Raw genomic sequence first — 24,746 nt, 5'->3', positions numbered from 1 at the left:
GGGTGGATTTCTACCATTATAGGTGGTTGTGTACACACAGTAACAAAACATTTTATCGAACACCATGTAAAAGTAAATTTTGTAAAATAGGTCCCCTTTAAATAAGAGAAACGAACCACAATTACTGGTGAAATATAGGGAGCCTCAAACCCTTATCAGTGTTCACCATACAATTTAGTATGTTGATTATGTATTGATAAATATGTTCTACATGTTAAAAAATAAGTATTCTGAGAACAAGAATACCACCTCCAGTTCATAGTGAAGTCAGAGCTCCTCATCTTCCCAGCCAGAGGTGCGTTTCTCAAAAGTTCAGTTGAATTGTGTTAATGACAGAACTTGCGACCATAGTGGGCTTTGGGAAATGGACCCCAGCTCAGCAAATTTATGACTACATCTACCTCAACGAGGCTCGTCACCAATAATACAATCAATGTCTTTTTGAACGATAATTTTTATTGACCACATCACACAGAACGTTCATGCAGATTTGTGTTCTAACATCGTGAAAGTCAGACCCTTCTTATCTGAGCATGCTGAACGACTCTTGGATTTACTACTGTGATGTATTTAATCCAGCCTTCCATTTATTCCCAAACATCTGCAAATTATCCAGGATGCAGTGGTGCTTTGCAATTCTGTTCATCCCTGACAATGTCATAGATGTTCATTCTCAAAGTTCTGAATCTCTCTGCCTGAGTGAGATGTAATTTATGATACGGACTTCCAAATAATTTAAAATCACTTTGAATTTTAACTATGGTGTAAGCCACTCAAGAGACCGTATTTGCATTTTTCAATGTTGGTTCAGGCAAATTTGTGTGTAAAGTCATAAAGCATTCTCTGTAGACTAACAATAATAACATCTGTTATCATAAAGAATAAATTTATGCATATTTTTATTTTAGATATTTTCACACTACCACTCATGGTTGCTGGAATTGCAAGTTACGTCTATTTTATTCGTGGAAATATCAATACTTTTTTAGATTAAACAAGTGTTTAAGAAGTTAAAAAGGTCTAATCATTTATACCAAATAAAATGATTATCTTGTTGCAAAACATTAATACAAATCTTTTGAAAGATTTTGAAAGGAATTCACAGAACACAAGGTAAAAATATTAATTTATTGTGATTTATTAATTCATAGTCAAATTTCAAGTATAAAACAAGAAAATATCAATACTTTTTTTTAGATTAAACAAGTGTTTAAGAAGTTAAAAAACAGTGTGAGACATTTTGTTAGAAAGAAAGTTTTTTGTTTAGTTAGTATTCTGAGATCTTGAGATGTTTCATTATGGAGATTGAGAGAAACAAAGGAAGAAAAAGGGCAGACACTAAACAAAAAACACAAGTTAAACCATTTAAACATTGTAAACAACTAGAAATGGGATTCAAGTAAAATCAAGACACAATATGACAGAATACGCTGATCAGCATTATAGCGGTGCTGAAATCTGAGGTCTAATGTAAACATTTTTTTTTTACAATACATACAATGTACATAATATTTAATAAATAGATACAAATATAATATCAGATTTGTAGAAAACCATTCATCAAAAATATAAAAAATAGGAATTAATATATATTGTTCTCAGTACAATAAATACAATAAATATCCTATAAATAAATAAATAATTTATTAATTAATTAGTTTTCTTACAGAATACATCTGTCAAAGCTCAGACGTCCGTTCTTTTAGTAAAACTGTTGGGTTGACGTTTTGATCTGAGTGGGAAGTACTTGCATTAATAGTGGTTGGTACCGAATCTTTTACATTAGGCACATTGAAGGACGCCATAGGGCAGGGCCCTTTGACATTATTGCAAACCAAATTCTGCAGAGAGGCAGTGTTGATAATCTCAAAGCCCACTTCGCCACCAAATGTGCTTGGTTTCCAGTACTCAGGGGAACAAATGGGATTTCCCATAAGTCCTTTGAGGGAGTAGGGGGCACCCATCTCCACCATGGTCTCCCCAAAGATGGCATTGAGCCTGGGTTTCTCAACCAGCAGACCAGTATAAAGCTCCACAGCGTCTACGTCTCCGTACATCTCTTCAAGTTCAGCAGCCATTTCCTTTTCTCCTAAAACACGAAACAAGTTCAGTCAACTCAAATTGTCGACTGAAATACCACTGATGTTACAATATCTGCAGGGTATGCTTATAAAATACAGCTGGGCTTAGGCAAGTTAATATGCAAATTTGTGTGTGTGCGCGCACTATATACTGTAATAAATATTGTATCATTATGCTGTAAAGACTTAAAACAGCTGCCTATGCTGAAGGCAAAATAGCTGCATTAGAAAACATCTATTTTCAGACCTGATAAATATAAATGTATTAACTCTCACCTGTCATTTCTTCAAAGGAATTGAATGGCTTCATGTTGAAACGTTTCCTGTAGGCATTGATGGATTGGTAACGCATTTGCCTGCTGTCTTCAATTGACTTTATGGCCACCTTTAATACAGCCGGTGGAACATTACGCCCTCCAGCCACCTGGAGTAACAGAAGATTTAAGATTCAGCAAATCCTCACCACCAGCGGTAGACTACTCCAAAATATGGTAAACTAAACGTATTTTTCTTGTCTTACCCTTCCAGCTATCTGATTGGTGAAGGACTCAACCAAGCTGTTGACGCCATGGTCTGTCAATATAGATGTGTTAAAGAGAAACTGCTTGTAATTGTAGACTTTGTCCTGGATGTGAAATTCATCAGGCATAAGGGGGTGCCAGTGGTAAAGGGTGTTGAACTCCGAGGAGATCCTGTTCTGGTACTGGAAATTCGCGTTGAAGAGAAGTTCAGGATCAAACTTGAGCTTAAAATTGTATCCACTAAGGTGCTGGACATAATCTTCAATCACAATTTTGATCGTCTCACCTGTAAAGTCAGAACACAGAACAAACGTTAAAACCATAGAACCATCATGTAAACGTATTTTTGAGGTACATCCATTAACACATCCTGCAAAATGTCAACTTTATATTGACCTGAATCTAAATGTCCTTCTCTACAGGACACTTACCAATAAGGATGAGCCGCGCGGTCTGAAACAGCCTCTCGTCATCCCAGTCAGGATGCTCTTGCTTTAGTATATCACACACTCGGTTGTGTTCACGCAGCCAGATGGTGGCATACATCATGAGTCCAGGAACAAGTCCAAAGGCCTCGTGACCCACGGCGAAACGTCGGGACTCGGGGATATGAGGAGGGTAGTGCATGTCTACTTGAACCTCACTGACTGTCGGAGGATAAACCTCACCGTCCACAATCTGGTTAAAGCAATGAACACGAATATAGTCACATTTTCAGACGACCAGGATAGCGACATGAAAGAGGTAAGTAACAAGACAGAAGAAATGTCAAAACTGTCTAATGGGGAGTGACTGAGGTTATTTTAGTTAATTCTGGGGTGGAAACATTCCTTACCTTATATCTCAGTTTTCCGTCCTTGAAAAGTCTCAGCTTGTGTTGGCGTTCAAGCTCCTGTCCATATATGTGACCCAAGTCAACCTAAAGACACCAAGCAAAGTCAGTCAGATACCAAAGTGAATGTGAGAGGACCATTAATAAGTGGCACTTGAAAAGGTCATACAGATACATACCCCATGATTCAGGGCTCTTGTGAAAGCTGGACCTTTCTTCGTGTCCGTTTTGAAGAACTGGTGAGTAAAATGTTGGGCAAAGAAAGCGAACATAAGACTGGTGCGTTGAGGGTCTGGGATGAACTTCCTCCTGAGAAGCAGTTTCTCAGCCAGCAGCTTCACATCTGGCAGCTCTTTCTTGCCTGTAAAAGACAGAACAACAAATGAGTAAAATACCACTGTATATTTAATACATCTTCATTTTTGAGTGTTATACACCAGCCTAAAAGTTGACTCAGTGACTTTAACTGATGGACAGAAATATATATATATATGCGCTTTTCTCGTCCACACACCCAAGACATGCAGGCGGACAGGTTGAGTCCGCAAGCTTTCTGTCTAACTGTGAAGCTAGAAATGTGAGAAAACAGGTCTGAGGAGAAAGAGACTCACCTGCGACTCCCATAGGTGTTGGGCAATCATTCGCGACAGGAGGCAGCGTACGAGTGTAGTAGGAGAGATTGGAATAGGCTTCCCAGCTTTTGTAACCATAGTCCGCATTGAATGTAGGGGGGCTGTCAATTAAATGGGCACGTGCTGTACCAGGAGGAAATACACTTTTTAAAGTTCAAGTTTTAATGATAAATACTAAGTATAATTTAAATCATTATAATAATAATAAAAATATGTATACAAATATATAAATTATAATTTTAAGTATTTCAATTATATCAAAGATTAAAGTCAAATTGGAGGTTTTATTAAAAAGATTATTTCAGGAATAAAAAGTGTCAACTTACATGTTAGCACGTATCGCATTATGCCATTTCTCAAAAATGACATTTTGTTGACAATATTCCACAAGCTTTTGAAGTGTGTGAGAATGTAATGCACCGTGTTGGGAGAAGGCTTCAGAGAAACTTTAACCCATGTGAGAAACTCGGCTGTATAAACGAAACAACGTGAAAAGGTTAGTTGAGTATTGACAGAGAACAGGAAGCTTATTCGTTTACAGAAGTCTAGATGCAGTTTTCACTTACGTGTTGTGCAGTTTTGACCGTAAAATCCAGTGCGTGTACAGTCACATTCATACGAGTCGGAGCTCATTTCAGTACAGACACCGCGATTCTGACATGGCTGAGAGCAACAGGGGTTGGCTGCATCACCAAAAAAAAAGTATTATTTTAGACGGCTTGACTTATTGCACAGAAGTAAATCATTAAAAAAACATAATTGATGAATAGGAATAGAAATGAATGAAGAAATGGCTTACCTCCTTGGCAAACCATGAACCCCAGGTGCAAAAGAATAAATAATATCAAACTATTCATTCCAGTGGCGTGTATTGGTATGTCGTGGGTCTTTCCTCGCCAGCTCAGATCAGAGAATGAATTATCTTTGGAGTGAGAGAGGTGTAGTTATATGAGCATTCAAATGTGACGCAACGAGCTTACTCATCGTCTACGGCAATACTGAGTGAGAATGACATCATGTTGGTAGCCAACCTACTGATTATCCAATCGGATTATTGAATTTCATAAACTAATATCCCGAAGGCTCTCGGATATAGCCTACGATAAGGTAGTTTATTTATGTTTTATAATTTGTGCACAAAACTGTTTTTGTAGCCTGCCTAATAATAATAATAGGCTATAATTATATATTACAAGTTGTTGAAAACTACATTCAAATACATTTCCTTACAATCTATTTTTGTGGGGCGATGCTGTAACCTCCAGACATTAAAAAAAGGCTTGTATATTATGAATTATTGAAAACACGAAAGCATTCTTGAAAACATTCTACTATTAAATTAGTATAAAATAATCAACGTTAATGCCTTAACTATATTTGAAGAAAATGTTTACTAAACATAAAGAACTGCCATCTTGTGGAAGAAATGAAACATGACTCAACCGCTCAGCAGGTCCGCTAGCTAGAGAAACCTGTTTTCTTCATCACATCTACCACGGGATAGTATCACTCTTTCATACTGATTGTTTTCCACGAAATTTAACAGTGAGTGCTAATAACACCCCCCCCCCAAAAAAGATTTTTTTTTTTTTTTACTGTAGGATAGGCTATCAAGTAAGGGGTATTTTGACAGCAGAATGAAAACCAATGCGCACAGAGCGGGACACGATAAGATACTGACGAAGATGAGATTTTATCATCATAGGAAGCCTGTAGTTCCTCCTCCTTAAAATGATCGTCTGACTCAAGCACTCTGCATAGAAGGAAAACAACGACTGATTTTTTTTCTGGATTTCTGGCTTGGCGTGCACTCCAGCCAAGGGTAAGATGAATTTTGAATTAGTCAGTTAGGTTTACTGCAAGTAAGCTGTGTTGTTCGTCTAACATCATGTCACGTGAAAATAGCGATGCGTAGTCAGAGGGAAACGTCAGCTCTTATCCGCGGAAAGTTTTAAGTAGCCTACGACTGCATGTTTAATAAGTTTCCATTCGGTTCATGCTGTTTTATGTCAAAAGCACATCTCCGTTCTTCTGGGACATTGAAGGACTGCTACAAGAGTTTGGCGATATATAGGCCAACTGTTGACAGATAACCAATCTGTCTCAGATTCTTGAGAAGCGAGAAAAATACGGTGCAATCAAATCAACTTGTAAGTTACTTAGCGATATTATAATGCAGATCACAATGTACGAGATCTGAGTGTAGCGCGTTTGAAGTTTTACGGTTTTTAGGGAATAAAGTAACAGATTTAGAAGCAGCATCACTTCATAAACCCTTTGTTACTAGTAGCCAACATATGCTTAATCGATCACTGTGCAATATAATGTTTGTTAATGTTAATGAGAGTTTTGAGGCACTGTTATATTGATTTGATTTGCCTTCATGTCTACGTGACCATGTCCATTCAGCAGTGAGGTGAACGTGCTCTGGCCAGCGTGATAATGACACGCGCTGATGAGCATTAAAAGCGTCTGTGTCTCCCAAGGGCCAGTTTGGGTAACAACTGATTTGTATTTGCCTTTTTTTTTTTTTTACGCCATTGTTTTTATGGATGGGCTAGTTTAGCTGACCAGAGAACCCGACATTCTCCGTTTGGCAATTTATGTTGGATTGTGCAATAATATTCACGCCATCATACAAACAAATATAATGCTGAAGTTAAAGCACTATGCTGATGATGTTTTTGATGTCGAAGTCATTGCAACTTCGGCTACTGTGTGCCAAGTCAGTATAAGAAAGCAGTTCAGACTATGAAAGTCATACTTGCACAATTTTACCCTCACCACAGACACTCTCTGTTGACTGGTTGTACACTTCCCGTTTCTAGTTGGATGATTTCATTTCATTCTTTTCATTCTGTCTGTAAAGCCTGCCTAGCCTATATTCCTTCCTTTTTCTTACACACACACACACACACACACACACACACACACACACACACACACACACACACACACACACACACACACACACACACACACACACACACACACACACACACACACACACACACACACACACACACACACACACACAATGCCCTGCTACACCGGAAGTGATGTTATAAGGTAAGGAATGTTATAAGACATACATAACTCAAAAGAAACCCTCACCTTTTGTAATACTGATCTCACAATATACTTTGAAACCCTTTCAAACATGAGATAACAAAACAAAAAGCTTCTAAAAACAATAACATTTTTAAAGCTTTTCAAATTTATGTAACTGCCCTAGTATTATATAGCACTTTTCTCCCAGTATTTTATTATTATTTATTATACATGTGTTAATCTTATATTTTAGTTGTTATTCATTTTACATACTTCAAACTGTACAACAATGCTGTGTATTTGACTTGGGCTTTTTTTGCATTTTACTTGTCTGTAAGGAAGGTTACATTTAAATGCATTTTATTTACAACTTATTTAGAACTTGTAACATCATCTACCATCCTAACCATATGTCTAGTCAGGGTAGTGTTAAGTTATATTATGATAATGTATGTGATGGTCTATGCATGTTATTAGACAGTGAGTTTAACCATTCTCTTTCCATCACATGTAATCTCTTCGTACATTTGAGTTTAGTCCCAATTCAGATCATGAGGAATCCAATTTGTATTATCACTATAAAGTATACCCTGTCATTGAAGAATTGATTTTTGATTTTATTTTTATTTATAGATATTACTTCTTATTTTTTTCAGTGCATTGGATGTCTAGTAGCATTGCTAGAAGATTTAGCTGGGAGCAAAGTTGTTTGAAGAGGTCTTAGGATAACCAGCCTGTTTTGTCTAATTTGACCGTGAAACCACCATGTCACTCACAGATCATCACATCTTTGTAAGTAGAACAAAAATCTAAGATTTATGCCTAAGAATAGCAGTAAAAGCCTACACCACTGGAGAGTGGTGAGCCAAAACATTAGGCAGTTGGTCAGCACAGATGTTTTGGGGAATTCACTTTTTTGGTTTCCAAGAACTTCTTGTATTTCTGTTAAGTTTACACCAGGGATGCTGATATCATGTAACGTCTCTGGTTGTCTAATGATCATACATAGAATTTTTGGACTGGCTATTTGTGCATATATAGATTGTTTTTATGAGTAATGAGCAAAATTGAACGTATTCTGTGGCATTAAATAAACAGAAACATCAAATGCTATCAGCCATACATGTACAGTACATCAGCCTCCACATAAACGCTGGTGAATATATTAAGTTTAAGATGGATATTTGCATGCTGCTGGCTAACTGCCTCAAAATTTGAATGCGTTGGTGTAAAATAAGACATGTTAATCACACCAACCGGACACAGTGCCTGCATTAATCAGCACTTACCTTTTTTCCTATATTAAGACTACATTTCTGAAGTTTTTTGTATTTACGCATAATGATGATTATACTGATTGTAAAGATTAAGTGTTTATTTCTTAGGTTGAACAGCAAATTTCACACAAATTCCAAGCGAAAGTGTTGCGGGCTGAAAATGTCACCAAAGGAGCTCTCGGAGACCTGTGTGAGTATACTTTATATTTCATACTTTTAAAATGAAAATTTTAGGTACTCATCGAACAGTGACTGTACATTACACGGCACCATGCATTTCTTTCTTCAGTTACTAAACTTAAAAGTATGAGAGCTGATTTGAGCACTTCAGAGAATGCTCCTAACACTAAACATGCTTGTAGTGGATACCCCTGACCCATATGTGGAGCTGTTCATCCCCACCGCCCCTGAGAGCAGGAAGAAAACACGACATATAGATAACAACATCAATCCAGAGTGGAATGAGACATTTGAATTCATCCTCGACCCCAACCAAGACAACGTGCTAAAGGTAAGTAAAGAGAAACGGAAAATGAACTTCCGCTTCTAATCTAAACTTAGTCAGCTCTTCTTGAACACCACAGTCTTAATAATAGTGCAATTTTTTATTCATTATATGCAGCGAAGGAGCAGAAATTAATATCAAATTGTAAATAAAGTAATGAAATCTTCCACCATAAATTATCAGGAAAGGTGTGTAATTTCTGGCCAACTAGTTGCACCAGGTTAAAGTGGAAAATGACTGTTTCCAAACAGGTTTGCCTTTGTCTAGTAGTTTGCAGGTAGTCTACTGTAGCTCTAAAACTAAAGCATGTGTTGATCGAGAGATGGCATGCTGGGCTAAACTTGGATAGGAGAAGTGTTTTTTTTAACACTGAATGAATGACACACTTCCTGATTGCAGTGCACTCACAATTCAGGCTACTTTAGTAAGGTGTTGCTATTTCCAACTACATGTAGTATTGTTTTTGAACCTTCCTTCGAATGTTTTATGCTGATCAGGCTTTTGGAACTCATTGTTCTTACTTAGTAGTGTATGTACAGTTAATGATATGGTTTCTGTCTCTTGTTTCCAGCTGACATTAATGGATGCTAACTATGTTGTTGATGAAAAGTTGGGTACGGCCTCATATGACATCTCTAAACTCAAAGTTGGGAAAACAGTGATGGTGTCATTTCTTATAGGAAAAGTAAGTTATATCTATTTGAGGAGCACTTTCCCTTTAAGAGCACATGACACAAGATTTCAAAAGGAAAACTGATCGACTTTTACTTTTATATTGTACATTTTAATGCTGCGATCCCTGAATTCACTTGTTGCATACTATTCATTTCTATACATTTATTTTCTTTTTTTATATATGATTTATTTATTGAATTTTTCACAACACCAAAGACAAACAATCAATATAAAAAATAAAAATAAATGAATAATAATAATATAATAAAAAGCAAAGAAAACAAAACAAAAAAACAGACAGAAAATTTAATAAAATAAAAACATTAATACAAAAACACCAACACAAAATCCCTCACAGTACTAACAGGATTAGTATAGTATATAATATAAAACAGAGCTTTATGTCATAATACAGAAATAGGACAAGGTCAGCCTTAACTAGGTCCAGCCAGTAAAGTTGAGTAACCTCAAAACTTAGAAAATAATGTGTGCTGCTACCAATAATACCAGTTGAAAACTGAGAAACAACTGAAAGTGCAGGGTTGGGCGGTCAGTCAGTCAATTGAGACTGCATCCAGCTGCAGAGATTTAACATGGTCAAAAAAGGGTAACCAAATTCTTGAAAATTTAATCATGGAACCACGAAGGTAGTGTTTAATTTTTTCCAATTTAACAAAAAATAAGGCATCTTTTATCCATCGAGTATGAGAAGGGACTCGAGGACCCTTCCAGTTCATCAAAATGCAACGTCTCGCTAGCAGTACATTTATTTTCTAATGTTTAGATTTTTTTTATTTAATTTTTTAATGATTTATTTATTTTTCATTTGTATAATGGCAACCATATTTCAGTTATTAACCATAACATGAAACTAATAATTACCGTATTATATCAGCAAGCATTTCGAAATCAGCGCATCCACTATCTTTCTTTTCTTTTACTTGCGCCTAACTAGAAATTCAACATTAAAAATCGTCAGTTTGTAAAAAATTCAATGGTGCATGTTACTCCAAAGAAAAGAACCGTTTGTCTTTGTAATCTTCTAAATCTCAAAACAAAATGTACTTCCTCTGAAACGACTTTCCTTTTCTGCTGATGTCACATTTCATTTTCTTTATTTCTTTCCTCCTTGCCTTCTTCCTCCTTCCATCTGACCTGTGGTATTAATGTTTTTTCACAGATGACCAATGTGTACTTAGAGCTTTCCTTGGAGGAGTGGTACGTATCACAATGAACAAAACTGACTTCTGTTGTGTATAGTAAGAACTTTTATAGTTGAAGTGCCATAAAAATGACTTTCTTTTTAACCGTTCTCAGCTACACGATGGACCTGCGATTTAATCTGGATCTGTGCCCTAAAGAAAAGCTGTACAGACAACACCGGCGTGATAGAGTCATGCTGGGTATGAAGAAATTGCTGCACATGGAGAAACCTTCCTCCCTCCCTTCCTCTCCTCATGAGGTACCACCCATCAATCAACTGCTTTTGTAACCCCTCCGGTCCTACTCGCCCCACTGGTCGTGCAGTTGCAGAAATAGTACAGTACGTGTTTGATGCAGATGTCAGCTTACTGTCATGCAGATGAAGACACCCAATGAAGTACAGAAAGCCAAGACATACATGACATAGTAAGAAAAGAAAATAGACTGAGTTGAGCTGCTGACGCAGAACTCCCTCAGACAGCTCAGATTTCCACATAACTTTAGCAAAGTCATTATCTAACAGATAAGATATTTGGCCACATTAAGCAGACGTGACAAAATGTTTCAATATTTGACCATTAAAACTCTTGATAAAAATGAGCACTTTGAAGACTGAAAGTGTTTTTGTTTTTCATTCGATGTGTGTCACAGACATTATCTTGACTTCATTATCAAGTTTTGGCTTGTCTTGGCTCAGCATATGGAAATGGACATAGTCCAAACATAAAGAGGAAGTGTTAGCTAATACTTAATACAGAACTCACAGGACTGGTGTATTACTTGGTGGATTTCATAAGCCCAAAAAAGAGAAAAAAAAAACATAGGCAGGAAATTACAAAGGTTGAACTGCTTTTCTGCACGTAAATCGATTTGGTTTCAATACAGTTACAATGCTGTTAGAAATGCTAGCCTTATGGCTAAGGATCTGGAGCGCAAACTCAAAAATGCTGCGTTCACATCTTGGTAGCACAATTATGATATTCTGGAAAGCTTCAACTCCTCTCACTTGACTTTTAGCCAGGCAAAAACAATAAAAATATATTTGGTGTCAACCGGTACACGTTTCGGTTTGGTGTCATTGATCAAAGCCAGTGTTACCTGGTGCGCTTTTCCTTGTTCTGAAAAGTTGCGATGTAACAGACGTAGCAACAGATCTTCTCTTCTGTATTGTCATGTACATCGCAACTTTAAAAAAATATCTTAATTTGTGTTCCAAACCTGTAAGACCTTTGTTCATCTTTGGAACACAAATTAAGATATTTTTTGATTACATCCGAGAAAGGTAGTAAAGACATCGTTAAAATAGTCCATGTGACTACAGTGGTTCAACCTTTTTATGCGCAAAAACACACACAAAAATAGCGACTTTATTCATCAATTTCTTCTCTTCCGTCTCAGTCTCTGACGCCTTTCACGTTGTAAACACAGAGCAGCGCTTCAACGTCAGAACGCCAGCTCAGTATTGGTCGGATCCTCCGTCAGCATCACATGCATGCGCAAAAAGGTTGAACCACTGTAGTCACATGGACTGTTTGTTTAATTTCTTAATATCTTAAAAACTCCACATTGACATAAACGCTGCATAAATGACTGAAACCCGAGACGATACCATTATTCTTTACACTCTTTGCAGTAATTGTACAGTAAATCTTTTTGGCTGAAAAAACTATGAAAAGGTAAATTGCTAGCCTATTGCTAGTATCTCACTAGCATACTGCTGTGCTGCTAATATTTGTTTTCTTACATGCAGGTTCCAGTGATTGCTGTGCTGGGCTCAGGGGGAGGTTTCAGGGCAATGGTCGGGTTCTCTGGGGTTATGAAGGCTCTGTATGAGTCTGGAGTTCTGGACTGCGTCACATATGTTGCCGGACTCTCCGGATCCACCTGGTATGAGGACATGTTCATCTTTTAATTCCTTCTCAAATAAATCCCAGCGCAAACCTACATTTGCTTTTCTGTCTCTCACAGGTACATGTCCACTTTGTACTCCCACCCAGAGTTCCCCACTAAAGGCCCAGAGCAGATCAACCAGGAGCTGATGAACCGTGTGAACAGTAACCCTCTCCGACTCCTCCTTCCCAAACACATCACTAAATACGTACATGCCTTGTGGAGCAAGAAGGCCTCTGGGCAGCCTGTTACCTTCACAGATATATTCGGGATGTTGATCGGCGATACGCTCATTCCCGCTGTGAGTATCTGATCTTTTGGAGAGAGTTTCTTTTGCTTTTGCCTTTACTTATTCAGAAATGTACAATGCACAACTGGCAATCCAAAGGCTTCTCTTTCTGCTCTCTCAACAGAGGATGGACACCAAGTTGAGTGAATTGCAGGAAAAGATAAATGAAGCTCAGGCTCCTCTGCCCTTGTTCAGCTGCCTGCATGTAAAACCAGATGTCTCTGAGCTCAAGTTTGCGGGTAAAAGGGCAATTTTTTTAAAATATATATATATTTTTAATATAAATGAGTCTTTCTTAATGCAAAATGTTTCATTATAATCCATATTATCAGTATAACAAATTTCTACAGTTTCTGTCGAGGATAGGTGTTTTTTTTCTTCAGAAATTCATTTGCATTGTGCCACGTAATTGTGTACGGTAATACTATACACTGGAAATACATAAAGATCATTATCAGTTACTTTGTTGTCAATGTATTCACTGTATGAATGAAGGGAGAACCCATTTAAAGTAGTCTGACCTTTTGAATTGCCTGGGGAGAACCAGATTACGTCAGAAGATTAGTTCTGTATGTAAATAACTATGTAGAATATCTTTTTTTAGACATTTTATAACAATAACTATCTTACGTAAGAAAAGATTTACATCACAGGTGAGCTGCATTTTAATGCACATAGCTATTTTAATAGAGTATAATAGCTTTTAATAGTTTTTAAATAAAGTCCTCTAAATTCAGTCAAGTTTTTGTTATAACCATGCACCAGTACGGTTTGTAAAGTTTAACTGCGGCTGAATGAAAGCAACTATTTAGACACGGAGACACTCAAGGGAATCACCCTCACGTCACGCGTCTGTGAGTTTCTTAAATAGGACTATGCAACAGAAAGACATCGAACCACTCCTACCTCTACAATAGACTAAAACTGTGGTGACTGTCAATACCTCAGACTTTGATTAATCCTTTTTTGTCTAAAAAAGCGTCAGTCGATTTTCTGCAGGCCTTGTCACACAAAATAGCTTTTGTGCTGTGAGCATTTTGTTTAGTTGATTCATGCATCTGCCTTCGTCAAGTGACACTGCCAGGGAACTGAAATCTGAAACATTGCTTTCGCACATTCACAGAAACTATTTGAAATATGCTCTTTGTCATTGTGTTTATTTTGAAACTAGTTTTGGTCTGTTGTCCAAAATTATAATTCGACATCCTATTCTTACTGTACTTGTTACTGTTTAATTGTTGTCATGGGCATGTTTCGCAGACTTCTGTTGATTGTGAATACATTTCTATTGAGGTTATGGTTGTGTTTTGATTGGCGTGTTTTAATTGACAGACTGGGTGGAGTTCAGTCCGTATGAGATCGGAATGGCTAAATATGGCACCTTCATGACCCCTGACCTTTTTGGAAGCAAGTTCTTTAGAGGAAATGTGGTCAAGAAGCACAAAGAGAACCCTCTTCACTTCCTTATGGGTATGGACTCTTTTTCTGAATTTAGTAAGCGGAGAACCATGATAAAAAAGAGAAAATATCTGTGTTTTTATAAAAATATCCTCACTGTCTGAGTCAAATGTCACCTGATTTAAGGGTGTTGGTTCATTTTTTTTGCAATAATCACATCCTTACTGTATTGTAATGTGCGACAAGTTAGTGTAATTCAGTGGCGCAAACTCAAAATTCACAATAGTCACTGTGACCGTAAAGAAACATTCTTTGAAGGGTGTATCGAGTTTCACAGCAGATTAACTCTTTATTTTTAAAACAGTGACGTGAAGATCAGCAAAAGTATTTGTAATCGACTGTTTCAGGCTTCACATCGTCTATACAATGGTATTTTTTTAGATTTCTCACATATTAAGATTAAACAAATAATAAGTGTCTCGATTATATTTCATCCTAATATATTAATAATAAATTATGATAAGAAGAATATGAAGCCTATTTTTAGGACCATTAGGATTTTTATTTAAAAAAAATGTAATCATTGGTTATACTGAATTTATAAATAATTTGTATATTTTTGATTTTGAGGTAAAACATGATCAAATATACAGCATTAAAGCCCTGTTTACACCTGGTTTTAAGATGCGCTTTGGTCGATCGGATCACAAGTCGACGAGGGAGACACATTCCCGTTTACACCTTCTCTTTTGTTCACTTTCAACCACTTCTGTCCTGATTTCTTCGATGGGAGGGTCTATGGGCGGGTTAATGTATATATATATATATTTTTTTAAAGATCTTTCGATCTAATGGACAAAATAAGCTTGCGCAATTTACATATGAATGAGGCAAAAAAACATACGGTGAGGAGCAGCCGAACGCTGTGAGTCTGTGTTAGAAATCAGGAATGGTGAGAGAACATTGTGCTTGGTACGTTTTTCGTCTTCAAACCATGAAGACGTTTCCCATAATGTTTACGCATTAGGCAGAGATTAGGCGGTCTTTTGTGGCTGTTTGAACACATTCGACCACATGAGCATTTACACCACGAAAGCAATCCGGTCGAATGCATTTTCGACTACCTCTAGAAGTGGTCAAAAGTGGACAAGCTAAAAACGTTTTAGACCCCGTTTACACCTGTATGTAGCATCGTCCACTTGTAGATGGGATACAGTGTGTTTGTATATGTTGCACAGGTGTGTGGGGCAGTGCCTTCTCCATCCTGTTCAACAGAATTCTGGGATTGAGTGATGCGACGAAAGGCAGCACCATGGAGGAAGAACTAGGTACGATCACCAGCTGTGTTAAAGATACAAGACCAGTTTCACATTGCTCTTCTACTCTTTTTAGCTGCTAAGTGCAAAATCATCTTTTTTCATCTGCATGCCACAGAAATTTCCATAGATTTATGTAGAATTTGAATGTCCTTCACAAAGTTTTACATATTATTTGTCCCTTGTGTGTTATAGCTACATGTATTAATAGTATTCATGTTGTGTCAAAATAGCAATAGAGGAAGAAAATGTTGCAGAATGATGGTGCCTTTCAGGGTTTGCATGTCTGATGGTAGGATGAGATTCATAAAACTGTGATGGTTATCAGGCAGCTACACCAAAGTGTGTGATTACAGTTGTGCACATGCAAACATCCTGGCACACACACACTCTGTATTCTTAGATGATTGAGAGATTGCGATGATATCAGTCAGACATCAGTTAGAGATGATTTGCACTGTAGTTTTGATGCTTGTTTCTACTTTTATTCTACAGAACAGATCAAACCTGAACACATTGTGGGTGAGGACAGTCTAGATAATGATGAAGACTCAAATAAAGGTGAGACTTTAGACCAGGGGTAGGCAACCTATGGCACGCTGAGGGTTAATCGCTGGCACGCGAGCAAAAGTGAGAGAGATGTATGCATTTCATTCAGATTAGATAAAGTACCTCGTACCTGCATACAGATCTACATTTTGAGGAAATTATTCATCATAGTAACACAGCTTGTTATATTAAGGTAGGAGTTATATGTACTATTACGTGTAATGTAACAAAATGTAACGTTTTGTTTAACAGCAAAGGAATTTAGGTTTTAGAAAAAACCTTAATTTTTACTCCATGAGATAAATCCTTTTATATCAATATCAATGCAAATCCCTAAATATAATGTTTTTTTGTCTTACACGTACAGAGGACGAGTATCAGGCCAGCTGGATGCAGCGCATGGTTAGCTCTCTCTTCAGTGACTCAGTTTTTTTTAATACACGAGAAGGCAGAGCAGGAAAAGTACACAACTTCATGCTGGGCTTAAACCTAAACAATGACGTGCCATTTTCGTCTTTCACCGAGACCGCCAGTCCCACAGAGGATGAGCCTGATGCGGTCACAGGTCAGAGTTCATGTTTGTTATGGTCATTTAAGTTTACTGAATTAAAGGGTTAGTTTAACCAAAAAGGGAAATTCTGTTATGAATTACTCACCCTCATGTCGTTCCAAACACGTAAGACTTCCGAAACACAAATGAAGATGTTTTTAATGAAATTTGAGAGCTTTGTGTCCCACCATTGACAGCCGACGCAACTACCACTTTCAAGACCCAGAAAGGTAAGCGATCCATGTGACTCCAGTGGTTTAACTTAAATTTCATAAAGCGATGCGAGTGCTTTGTTTGCACAAAAAAATATATATATATTGTACCACTTTATTTATAAAATATAAATCTCCAACTTGTGCTCACGTAACAACGTCAACTCTTGCGTCAACAGAACACACATGCATCATGGTGTTCTCATGAAATGTAGTTGGAGATTAATGTTTTGTAAATAAAGTGGTAAATTGTTTTTTTGTGTGCAAACAAAGCACTTGTATCGCTTCATAAAATTAAGGTCAAACCACTGGAGTCATATTATGGATTATTTTATGATGTCTTTACTACCTTTCTGGGCTTCGAAAGTGGTAGTTGCGTAGACTGTCAATGGAGGGACAGAAAGCTCTAAGATTTCATCAAAAAGATCTTCATTTGTGTTCCGAAGATGAACAAAAATCTTAGGGGTTTAGAAAGACATGAGGGTGAGTAAATAATGACAGAATTATTTTTTTTTGGGTGAACTAACCCTTTAACTAACCCTTTAACCTCAAGTGTTGCCTTATTGTTCTTTTCTGATTCTGGACACTTTCAGACCCATGTGAGTTTGACCGTATCTACGAGCCATTAGACGTAAAGAGCAAGAAGATCCATGTGGTGGACAGTGGCTTGACCTTTAACCTCCCTTATCCTCTGATTCTAAGGCCTCAGAGAGGTGTTGACCTCATCATCTCCTTTGACTTTTCTGCCCGACCGAGTGACTCAAGTCCTCCATTTAAGGTTAGTACTAAGGCTGTCAGTTTAACACTTTTATTTAGACTGATAAATTATAAAAAAAAACGATTATCCATGCATACATTTTTTTAGTGTGAAGAACCATGGCACAGTAAATATTGATAAATGTGATTTATTTTATTGATTAATTAATCAGCATATCATGCAAAAGCATGATCATACGTGCACAGACAACATGTATGACATGTAGGTTTTGTAAATGGTTGGTCCTTTGTAGGAACTTCAGCTAGCTGAGAAATGGGCACGAATGAACAAACTTCCATTCCCCAAGATCGACCCAAAGGTGTTTGACCGGGAGGGCCTGAAGGAGTGTTATGTGTTTAAGCCCAAAAAAGGAGAAAGGAACTGCCCAACTGTCATCCACTTCGTCCTGGTCAATATCGAATTCAGGACATTTAAAGCCCCAGGTGTGTGTTAATTTGTTTGTGCAAGCGTCTGTTTACATTAAAAAAAAAGTATGAAATAAACTTTTACAATAAAGTCCAGGGATCTCCTTTCTAAAAAGAAAACTGAGCTCTTTCCAGTTGCGTCTTTATCTGTTTACACTGTCCTGTGATTCGCACGTGTTTGTGTAGGAAGATCTGTGTTTAACGCTTTTATGAGCTGGCTGATTTACATTCCATTTTATATCATGCATGAAGTGGGTGTGTTTCTATATTTATTGTCTATATTTATTCAGATCAATCAAACTAGTTAAAAAAAAAAGAAAAAAGATCAAGATGTTTTAAACAAAAGTGTGGTTTATTTTGAAGGTGTTCCACGTGAAACGGACAAAGAGAGAGAATTTGCAGACTTTGACATCTTCGATGACCCAGAGACGCCCTACTCCACATTCAACTTCCAGTATTCCAATCGAGCTTTCACTCAGCTGCATGATCTTATGGAATTTAACACGCTTAACAACATAGAGGTCAGTCCAGCTCAGATTCATGCTTATTTATATTCTTGTGCAGGCTTGTTTGAATCAGGTTCTGAACCTCAAATGTTTCTTTTTCTTCATGTTTAGGCTTAGTTATGCAAGCCACGTTCTAAACAATCTTTCATACTTTATCTAGGTCATCAAAGAAGGCATAAAGGACAGTATCTTGTATAGGAAGGAGATTCCATCTCGCTGCTCTGTCTCTCTTTCTCTCAGTGAAATACAAAACAAAAAACTCCTGAAGAGGGAGCCTAAATGACAAGCATGCCAATAAGGAGGCGGTGTATCATGGCATTCTCGCCACAGGAAGTTTAGATGTCACGCATCTCATCATGGAAACTTTTTTTAAAACTGAAAATAACTCAACAGACTGTGAAACTAGATGGTCTGGTTTGGTCCCTAGAACATGTTGTCATGTAGCCTTTTAAAGGAGGAGGGAGAACTTGTGACTGACACCATGAAAACAGCACTTACAATGTAATTGTTGTCATTAAGTTGTGCGGATGTTGCAATTCCTGAAAGTGTGGTGTGAAGTGCCAGAGTAAATATAAACAAAACAAAGTATTTCTTTCATGATACGTAGTTTAAAGTGTCATCGTATAGACAAAGAAGAAATTCATACATGTTTGGAAAGACATAAGTAAGTGATGACTGACTTCTCATTTTTGGTTGAACTATCCCTTTATTGCAAAATTGTCTTCTGATTATAATAAGTGAATCAATCCCAAGAATGTGGCTGAAAGCGCCTCTGGGCATTTGGCGTGTTTGTGTATGGTTTAATGGCAACTGCTAAAACAACATATGAGTCCTGATTTATCTTTTATGAACTAAGGGAGTGCCTTAAAAAAAAGAAGGAATATCCTGAGGTACAAAACAAAACATGAAACCATGGAAATCCCACAATCTTGCTCGAGTCTGTTGAACAGGTGTTTTTTTAACCCTGTCTTGTTATTTTAAGTTTCCCTTTTAAATGCAGAGATAGTTTTTATTTCGAGCTGAGTCATTTCCTTTTACCCTTAACCACCATTGTCTGTTAGTTAATGAGTAAAAGGGCTAATCCTCAAACTGACAAATCAATATCAGGATGTTATAAATTCTTTTTACACAGTGCAGTCAATCCCAGTAGGTCATGCAGGTAGCACAAAAAACACTGACTTTATAATATTTGCTCCACTGTACCTGCTACATCAGAGAAATGAGGACTGGCTGTTTTAGATGCCTGAATGTAAAGTGTCGCTCTGATGTCTTACTATAGAGCATATTTTAACCTTTGTTAACATTATACTCTAGTGGATGCTCATGTATTAGCTTATTAGATTTGTTGACCAGGATATTGGTAGTTTGTACGTGTAAACTCACACTAAGTATTAATTCACTTTAATACTTATGTTAAAAAGAGTTGTATGTTTTACTACAAAGAATTTGCATTGTTTACACTTAATAAAAAATCTTATGATGGTGTGTAAGTAAAAAAATATGACTTTAAATGTGTGAACAATGAGTTACTGTTCTTATAATGCATTTCAGTGCCATATCATAGTCAAAACTGATGTTTTGAGACCTTTGCAAAAGCTAGGGGCATTCTGACCTACATTTATAAGAGGATCTGTTTTCAGCCTCATATATTAGAAAAACATCTGAATACTTTAGCAGATTGCCATATGTTCTCATAACTGATATCATCTTTAATGACCACATTAAAAACCTACTGATAGTTTCAAAACATAGGCTACTGTACCATATGTACAAATACACAAAATATGTATCATACATATAAATGCCTCGTAAGTACAACTAAAAATGTTACTTTAACTTTAAGTAGAATATAACAAGCATTGTTATTTTAACTAATCCAACTTTTATATCCTTAACAGACATAAACGTGTAGATAAAATGAAGGTTGTTTATTTGGACCTGATGATGCTTTGCGGTTTCTCTTAATGAGGAACGTCATAGGAATGCCTTTATGTGTGTGACTGGAGGCGAACTGTAATGCAAAGTATGAACCTTTCATTTTAAACATCCGCTGCCTACACGGTTATTGCATCACAAACGCATCACAAACATCACGTATTCCTTTGTGTCAATTGCTCTGGATATAATAGGCTTCTAAAAAAAGACACAAAAGTATATTGAATTCCTAATGTTCAACTCATTTTAAAGATAAAAAGTAATAGAATACGGTTGTTGTTTTTTTAACCAACTGTGGGCTGTCAAACAGTGCTATCTGATAATGGACAGGGTTAAGCATCGTTTCACACTTGACTTGTAGAAATAAGCACGCACTTTTTTATTATATTTATTTTTATACCTTGTGTCAAATATAGTTTCAGTATGAATTGTGATGCCAGAATGTTGCACAAACTGAAACAATAAGATTAGATTGAATGTATACGTTTACCCGCCGTTTAGTTTGAAGAGTGAAAACATTTAAAAACAGCGAAAATGTTCTGGCGCCATCTACCGTCACCTGACCGCCACTGCATATTAAAATAGTCTCTCCAGTCTCCATAATAACTGTTGCTATTAAATAGACATAATTAATTAATTTAATTTAAATAATTTTAACATTACATTTTAATATTATTATTTTAATTTACAGGCAGGAGCAGAAATTGAAATTATAGACTGGAGGCCATGGTTTTAACGTTACATTTTACATTACATTTTAATATTGTAAAATATTGTTATTTTAAAGTCAAATTATTGTAATATTTTACCATTACATTTCAATATTATTATTTAGAAATTTAAATTATAACCTGGAGGCAAGGAGCAGAAAATTATTTCACGTCGTCTTGCAGACCCAGTACAGCAGAACCCATTAGAAATTTGCTGATAGTGTTTTTTTCTTTTTCTTTCTTTTTTAGGAACTTCACTGGACTATTTAGGAACCTCTGCTGTACCCGATAGAGGGCGCTCTATGCGGAAGTGATGGGATCCATCACTGACTACAGACAGTAGGCTGCAGAAACCAACAGGCTCGTTTAGCATAGAGGACTGTTACTTTGTGTCCGCGCAAACGCGTTTAGTTTAACATCAGACGGGGAATAAGTTGCCTTCATCATGTCAAAGAATACGGTGTCCGATCGTTTCCGGAAAGTGGATGTGGATGAATACGACGAGAACAAGTTTGTAGACGAGGAAGAGGGGGGAGAAAACCAGCTGGGTCCAGATGAGGCAGAGGTGGATTCTCTCATCAGACAATATCCTTCTTTATTCACCAACATGTGCATAATCTGATAAAGTCTTGCCTTTTCAGAGCCTCCAGGTCATAAAATAATATCGGTGTGCTTATGCTTGGGTGGGTAATTATGACATCAGTAATGGACGTAATACGGCTAATTAAATATTTTGCTCCATAAAGTGTGCATAAATAAATAATTGAAAGTAAAACCACAAAGTGCTTCTTAGCAGTAGAAGCAAGGCGATTTAATTATTTTGTTTTCATTCAGCACGTTATCATGTCATGACATGCACTGATTGTTCATAATTCATGAGTTGCCTGATAGACCAGCTGGCCTGGAGATTTCTGTACATCACAGACCTGGGTTGTGTGCATTATTCTACTCATTTACTAGACGAACACCCATCCAGTGCAGTTTATAAAGTGAGGGTCGTCACAAATGTCCTATCGTGCTGCACGTTCAGATCTCTGAAATGTCCAGACATGTCTTGACATTCCAGACATTGTTTTAATAAAAGTGTTTCTGCAAAAAGATATTATCTTCCAGGCTGTGTGGGGTTTATAAAAACGTTTCTGTAATCTGAAACTTGAATTATTTTAGTACAAGGAAGTTGAATTCATGTCCTTATATGTCCATTTTGGAGTACCCAGGGCTTTATTTCCTTATTTCTAATGTGTGGTTTTTTTTTAGTCCCTGTGGTTGCCTTGTGATACCTCAAGTGCAGTCAGTCTCAACATTCATAGATGTTGAAATTGTTATTATACAGTATACAGTGTTTTTCTTAACTCCACTTTGCAGAGGAAACCTCATGGGTGCCCTGCAGGCAGTGTTAAAAAATCCACCAATCAACACAAAGAATCAGACCGTCAAGGTGAGCCATAGCACATTTTTTCCTTAAAGGAAAAAGTATTTCCTTCTGATCAGCTATAGAAAACCATAGCATTTTTTTTTCAATTCAACAGAATGTTGAATGTTATTTGTGTTTGTTCTAGAGCTGCTGTAAAGCTGAAACAATCTGTTAATTTAATTTCCTATTATCACTGTAAATCTGCTAAGAAACAATCTTTTTTATTATTGTTAAAAGCGCTATATAAATGAAGGTGACTTGACTTGACATTTTGCTTATTGCCATAAATATGAAACAACACCTGTGAACATGCAGCTAACTTCTCTATTAATGCATCATACCTGTGAAGTGATAGGAACATGATTTTTTTTCTGACCTTTTGTAGGATCGTGCTGAAGGTCTGGTGCTGAAGGTGCTCAGCTCCTTCAAGAGTACTGACATAGAGAAGGGAGTTCAGTCTCTGGACAAGAATGGAGTGGACCTGCTCATGAAATACATCTACAAGGGCTTTGAGCGGCCGTCCGAGAACAGCAGCGCTGTCCTGCTGCAGTGGCATGAAAAGGTAAGTGTTTTAATAGCGAAGCGGGTGTGTTGTGCTCTTAAAGGAGGTCAGTAGCTCAATTCTCAATTGTCCTCAGGCTCTCTCTGCAGGTGGAGTGGGCTCTATCGTGAGGGTCCTAACAGCCAGGAAAACTGTGTAAACTGCAAGACGATTAGCACAGAAAACAACAACAACCTGCCGAGACACTCAGAACAAAGCGATGACTTTCCACAGGGTACTGAAGAGGACCTCTCATCAAAGTTTTCACCCTCTTCTGTTATATCACTCTTCACTCAAAAAAAATGCATTACCGTGCCATCAGTAGTATGTTAGACTTACCGTAGCTTCTCTCAGGAATACTTTTCTACGCTCTTCTGTATTGTATTCAGCAATTCTGAATACAAGGAACTTGTTAGAGTTTTATAAAATCGTAAGTTTATTATTAATTTACATCATGTAACCTCTGTTCATTTCAAGCCATTCACACACATGCAGACTAAAATAACAGTCACAGATTGGTCGGTGTGTCTTACTGGCACTACGTCTGTCCACATTGACCGTGTCGGATTATGAATAATACTCTCTGGTGCATTAAACCTTCCCGTCACTGATCCCTTCTCGTTTGTTCTAAGTCGGCAGACGTTATATACCATCGAATTAAATTTTTCATAAGCAAAGCGCATTTGCTCTTATACTCGCGTAAGACAAAGTAACACGACTGATCTTATGCATCATCTGAAACAGCTGCTTTATTTTCTCAGCAGATGTAGTCATCTCACTAATCCGTGACTTTCACTAATGTTGTTATAAATGTCTCGTCTTAATGTATCGGTTTCAGCGTTCCAAAGCACTTATTGACATGGACCATTGTTATTGTACGTGTCAGAATGCATATGTCTGTATCCATTGTATGTCTGGAGGTGTTTTTAAGCCAACTGTGTTGAATACTGCCTCAAAGCAGATCATTACTGATCCAGTCTGATCTGAGACGTATCGTCTGATCAGGGACCTGCCTCTACAATGCTGTAATACACGACAGAGCAGACACTCAATAAACCAAACCGGTATAATGACTGCCTTACAAAATATTCATTTTTTATGTTTGTGCTTTTGTGATTGAATAATAAATTGTTATATATACATCTGATGATCTGACTTGTATATTTTTCATTTATAAATGTTGGAATATTATGGTGAAAGCTCTATTGACTGCATGAATGCGTCAACTTTCTTTTTTACAAACAGTGGGTTTGTAAGATTATTTTTCCTGATAATTGATATTGTCAGTGAAATAGCATTTAACTCAGAATATTTTTTCCAATTTACACTACAATTCAAAAGTTTGGGTAGTAGTAGATCTGATGCTCAAGAAACATTTATCATTATCAATGTTGATTTTTTTTTTTATGGAAACAATTTCCCAGAATTCTTTGATGAAAATGTCAAAAGAATGGCATTTATTTGAAATAAAAAAGCT

General features: G+C 36.9%; 3 protein-coding genes across 4 annotated transcripts; 2 read left to right on the top strand and 1 right to left on the bottom strand.

Annotated features, from left to right (window-relative positions):
• Window positions 1–1,114: 1,114 nt before the first annotated feature.
• ptgs2b (prostaglandin-endoperoxide synthase 2b) lies at window positions 1,115–5,048 on the bottom strand. The gene is made up of 10 exons (XM_079583670.1): window positions 4,866–5,048; window positions 4,633–4,749; window positions 4,393–4,536; window positions 4,046–4,189; window positions 3,614–3,795; window positions 3,438–3,521; window positions 3,034–3,280; window positions 2,602–2,888; window positions 2,358–2,505; window positions 1,115–2,089 (listed from the first exon to the last, which is right to left on the bottom strand). Exons 1-10 carry the CDS (start codon window positions 4,921–4,923, stop codon window positions 1,680–1,682), a joined length of 1,821 nt encoding a protein of 606 aa, XP_079439796.1. The 5' UTR covers window positions 4,924–5,048; the 3' UTR covers window positions 1,115–1,679.
• Window positions 3,210–20,184, top strand: pla2g4ab (phospholipase A2, group IVAb (cytosolic, calcium-dependent)). Of its 2 annotated transcripts, none has more exons than XM_079583669.1 (18): window positions 3,210–3,346; window positions 7,774–7,909; window positions 8,503–8,584; window positions 8,757–8,905; window positions 9,471–9,584; window positions 10,755–10,792; window positions 10,892–11,036; window positions 12,528–12,664; window positions 12,746–12,968; window positions 13,081–13,195; window positions 14,289–14,426; window positions 15,593–15,682; window positions 16,166–16,231; window positions 16,587–16,784; window positions 17,575–17,759; window positions 17,992–18,181; window positions 18,527–18,684; window positions 18,830–20,184. In XM_079583669.1, exons 2-18 carry the CDS (start codon window positions 7,883–7,885, stop codon window positions 18,950–18,952), a joined length of 2,178 nt encoding a protein of 725 aa, XP_079439795.1. In that variant the 5' UTR covers window positions 3,210–3,346; window positions 7,774–7,882; the 3' UTR covers window positions 18,953–20,184. The 2 variants fall into 2 exon arrangements, with proteins under 2 accessions (XP_079439795.1, XP_079439794.1); XM_079583668.1 differs by lacking the exon at window positions 3,210–3,346 and adding an exon at window positions 5,489–5,888.
• Window positions 20,185–21,618: 1,434 nt separating this feature from the next.
• On the top strand, window positions 21,619–24,411 carry arpc5b (actin related protein 2/3 complex, subunit 5B). The gene is made up of 4 exons (XM_079638912.1): window positions 21,619–21,900; window positions 22,681–22,752; window positions 23,114–23,290; window positions 23,367–24,411. Exons 1-4 carry the CDS (start codon window positions 21,760–21,762, stop codon window positions 23,427–23,429), a joined length of 453 nt encoding a protein of 150 aa, XP_079495038.1. The 5' UTR covers window positions 21,619–21,759; the 3' UTR covers window positions 23,430–24,411.
• Window positions 24,412–24,746: the final 335 nt, after the last annotated feature.

This window comes from Phoxinus phoxinus (genome assembly GCF_949152265.1).
Source record: "Phoxinus phoxinus genome assembly, chromosome: 16".
Taxonomy (NCBI): domain Eukaryota; kingdom Metazoa; phylum Chordata; class Actinopteri; order Cypriniformes; family Leuciscidae; genus Phoxinus; species Phoxinus phoxinus.
Note: the sequence above shows the minus strand (reverse complement) of the source record. Positions and strands in the feature narration are given on the sequence as shown.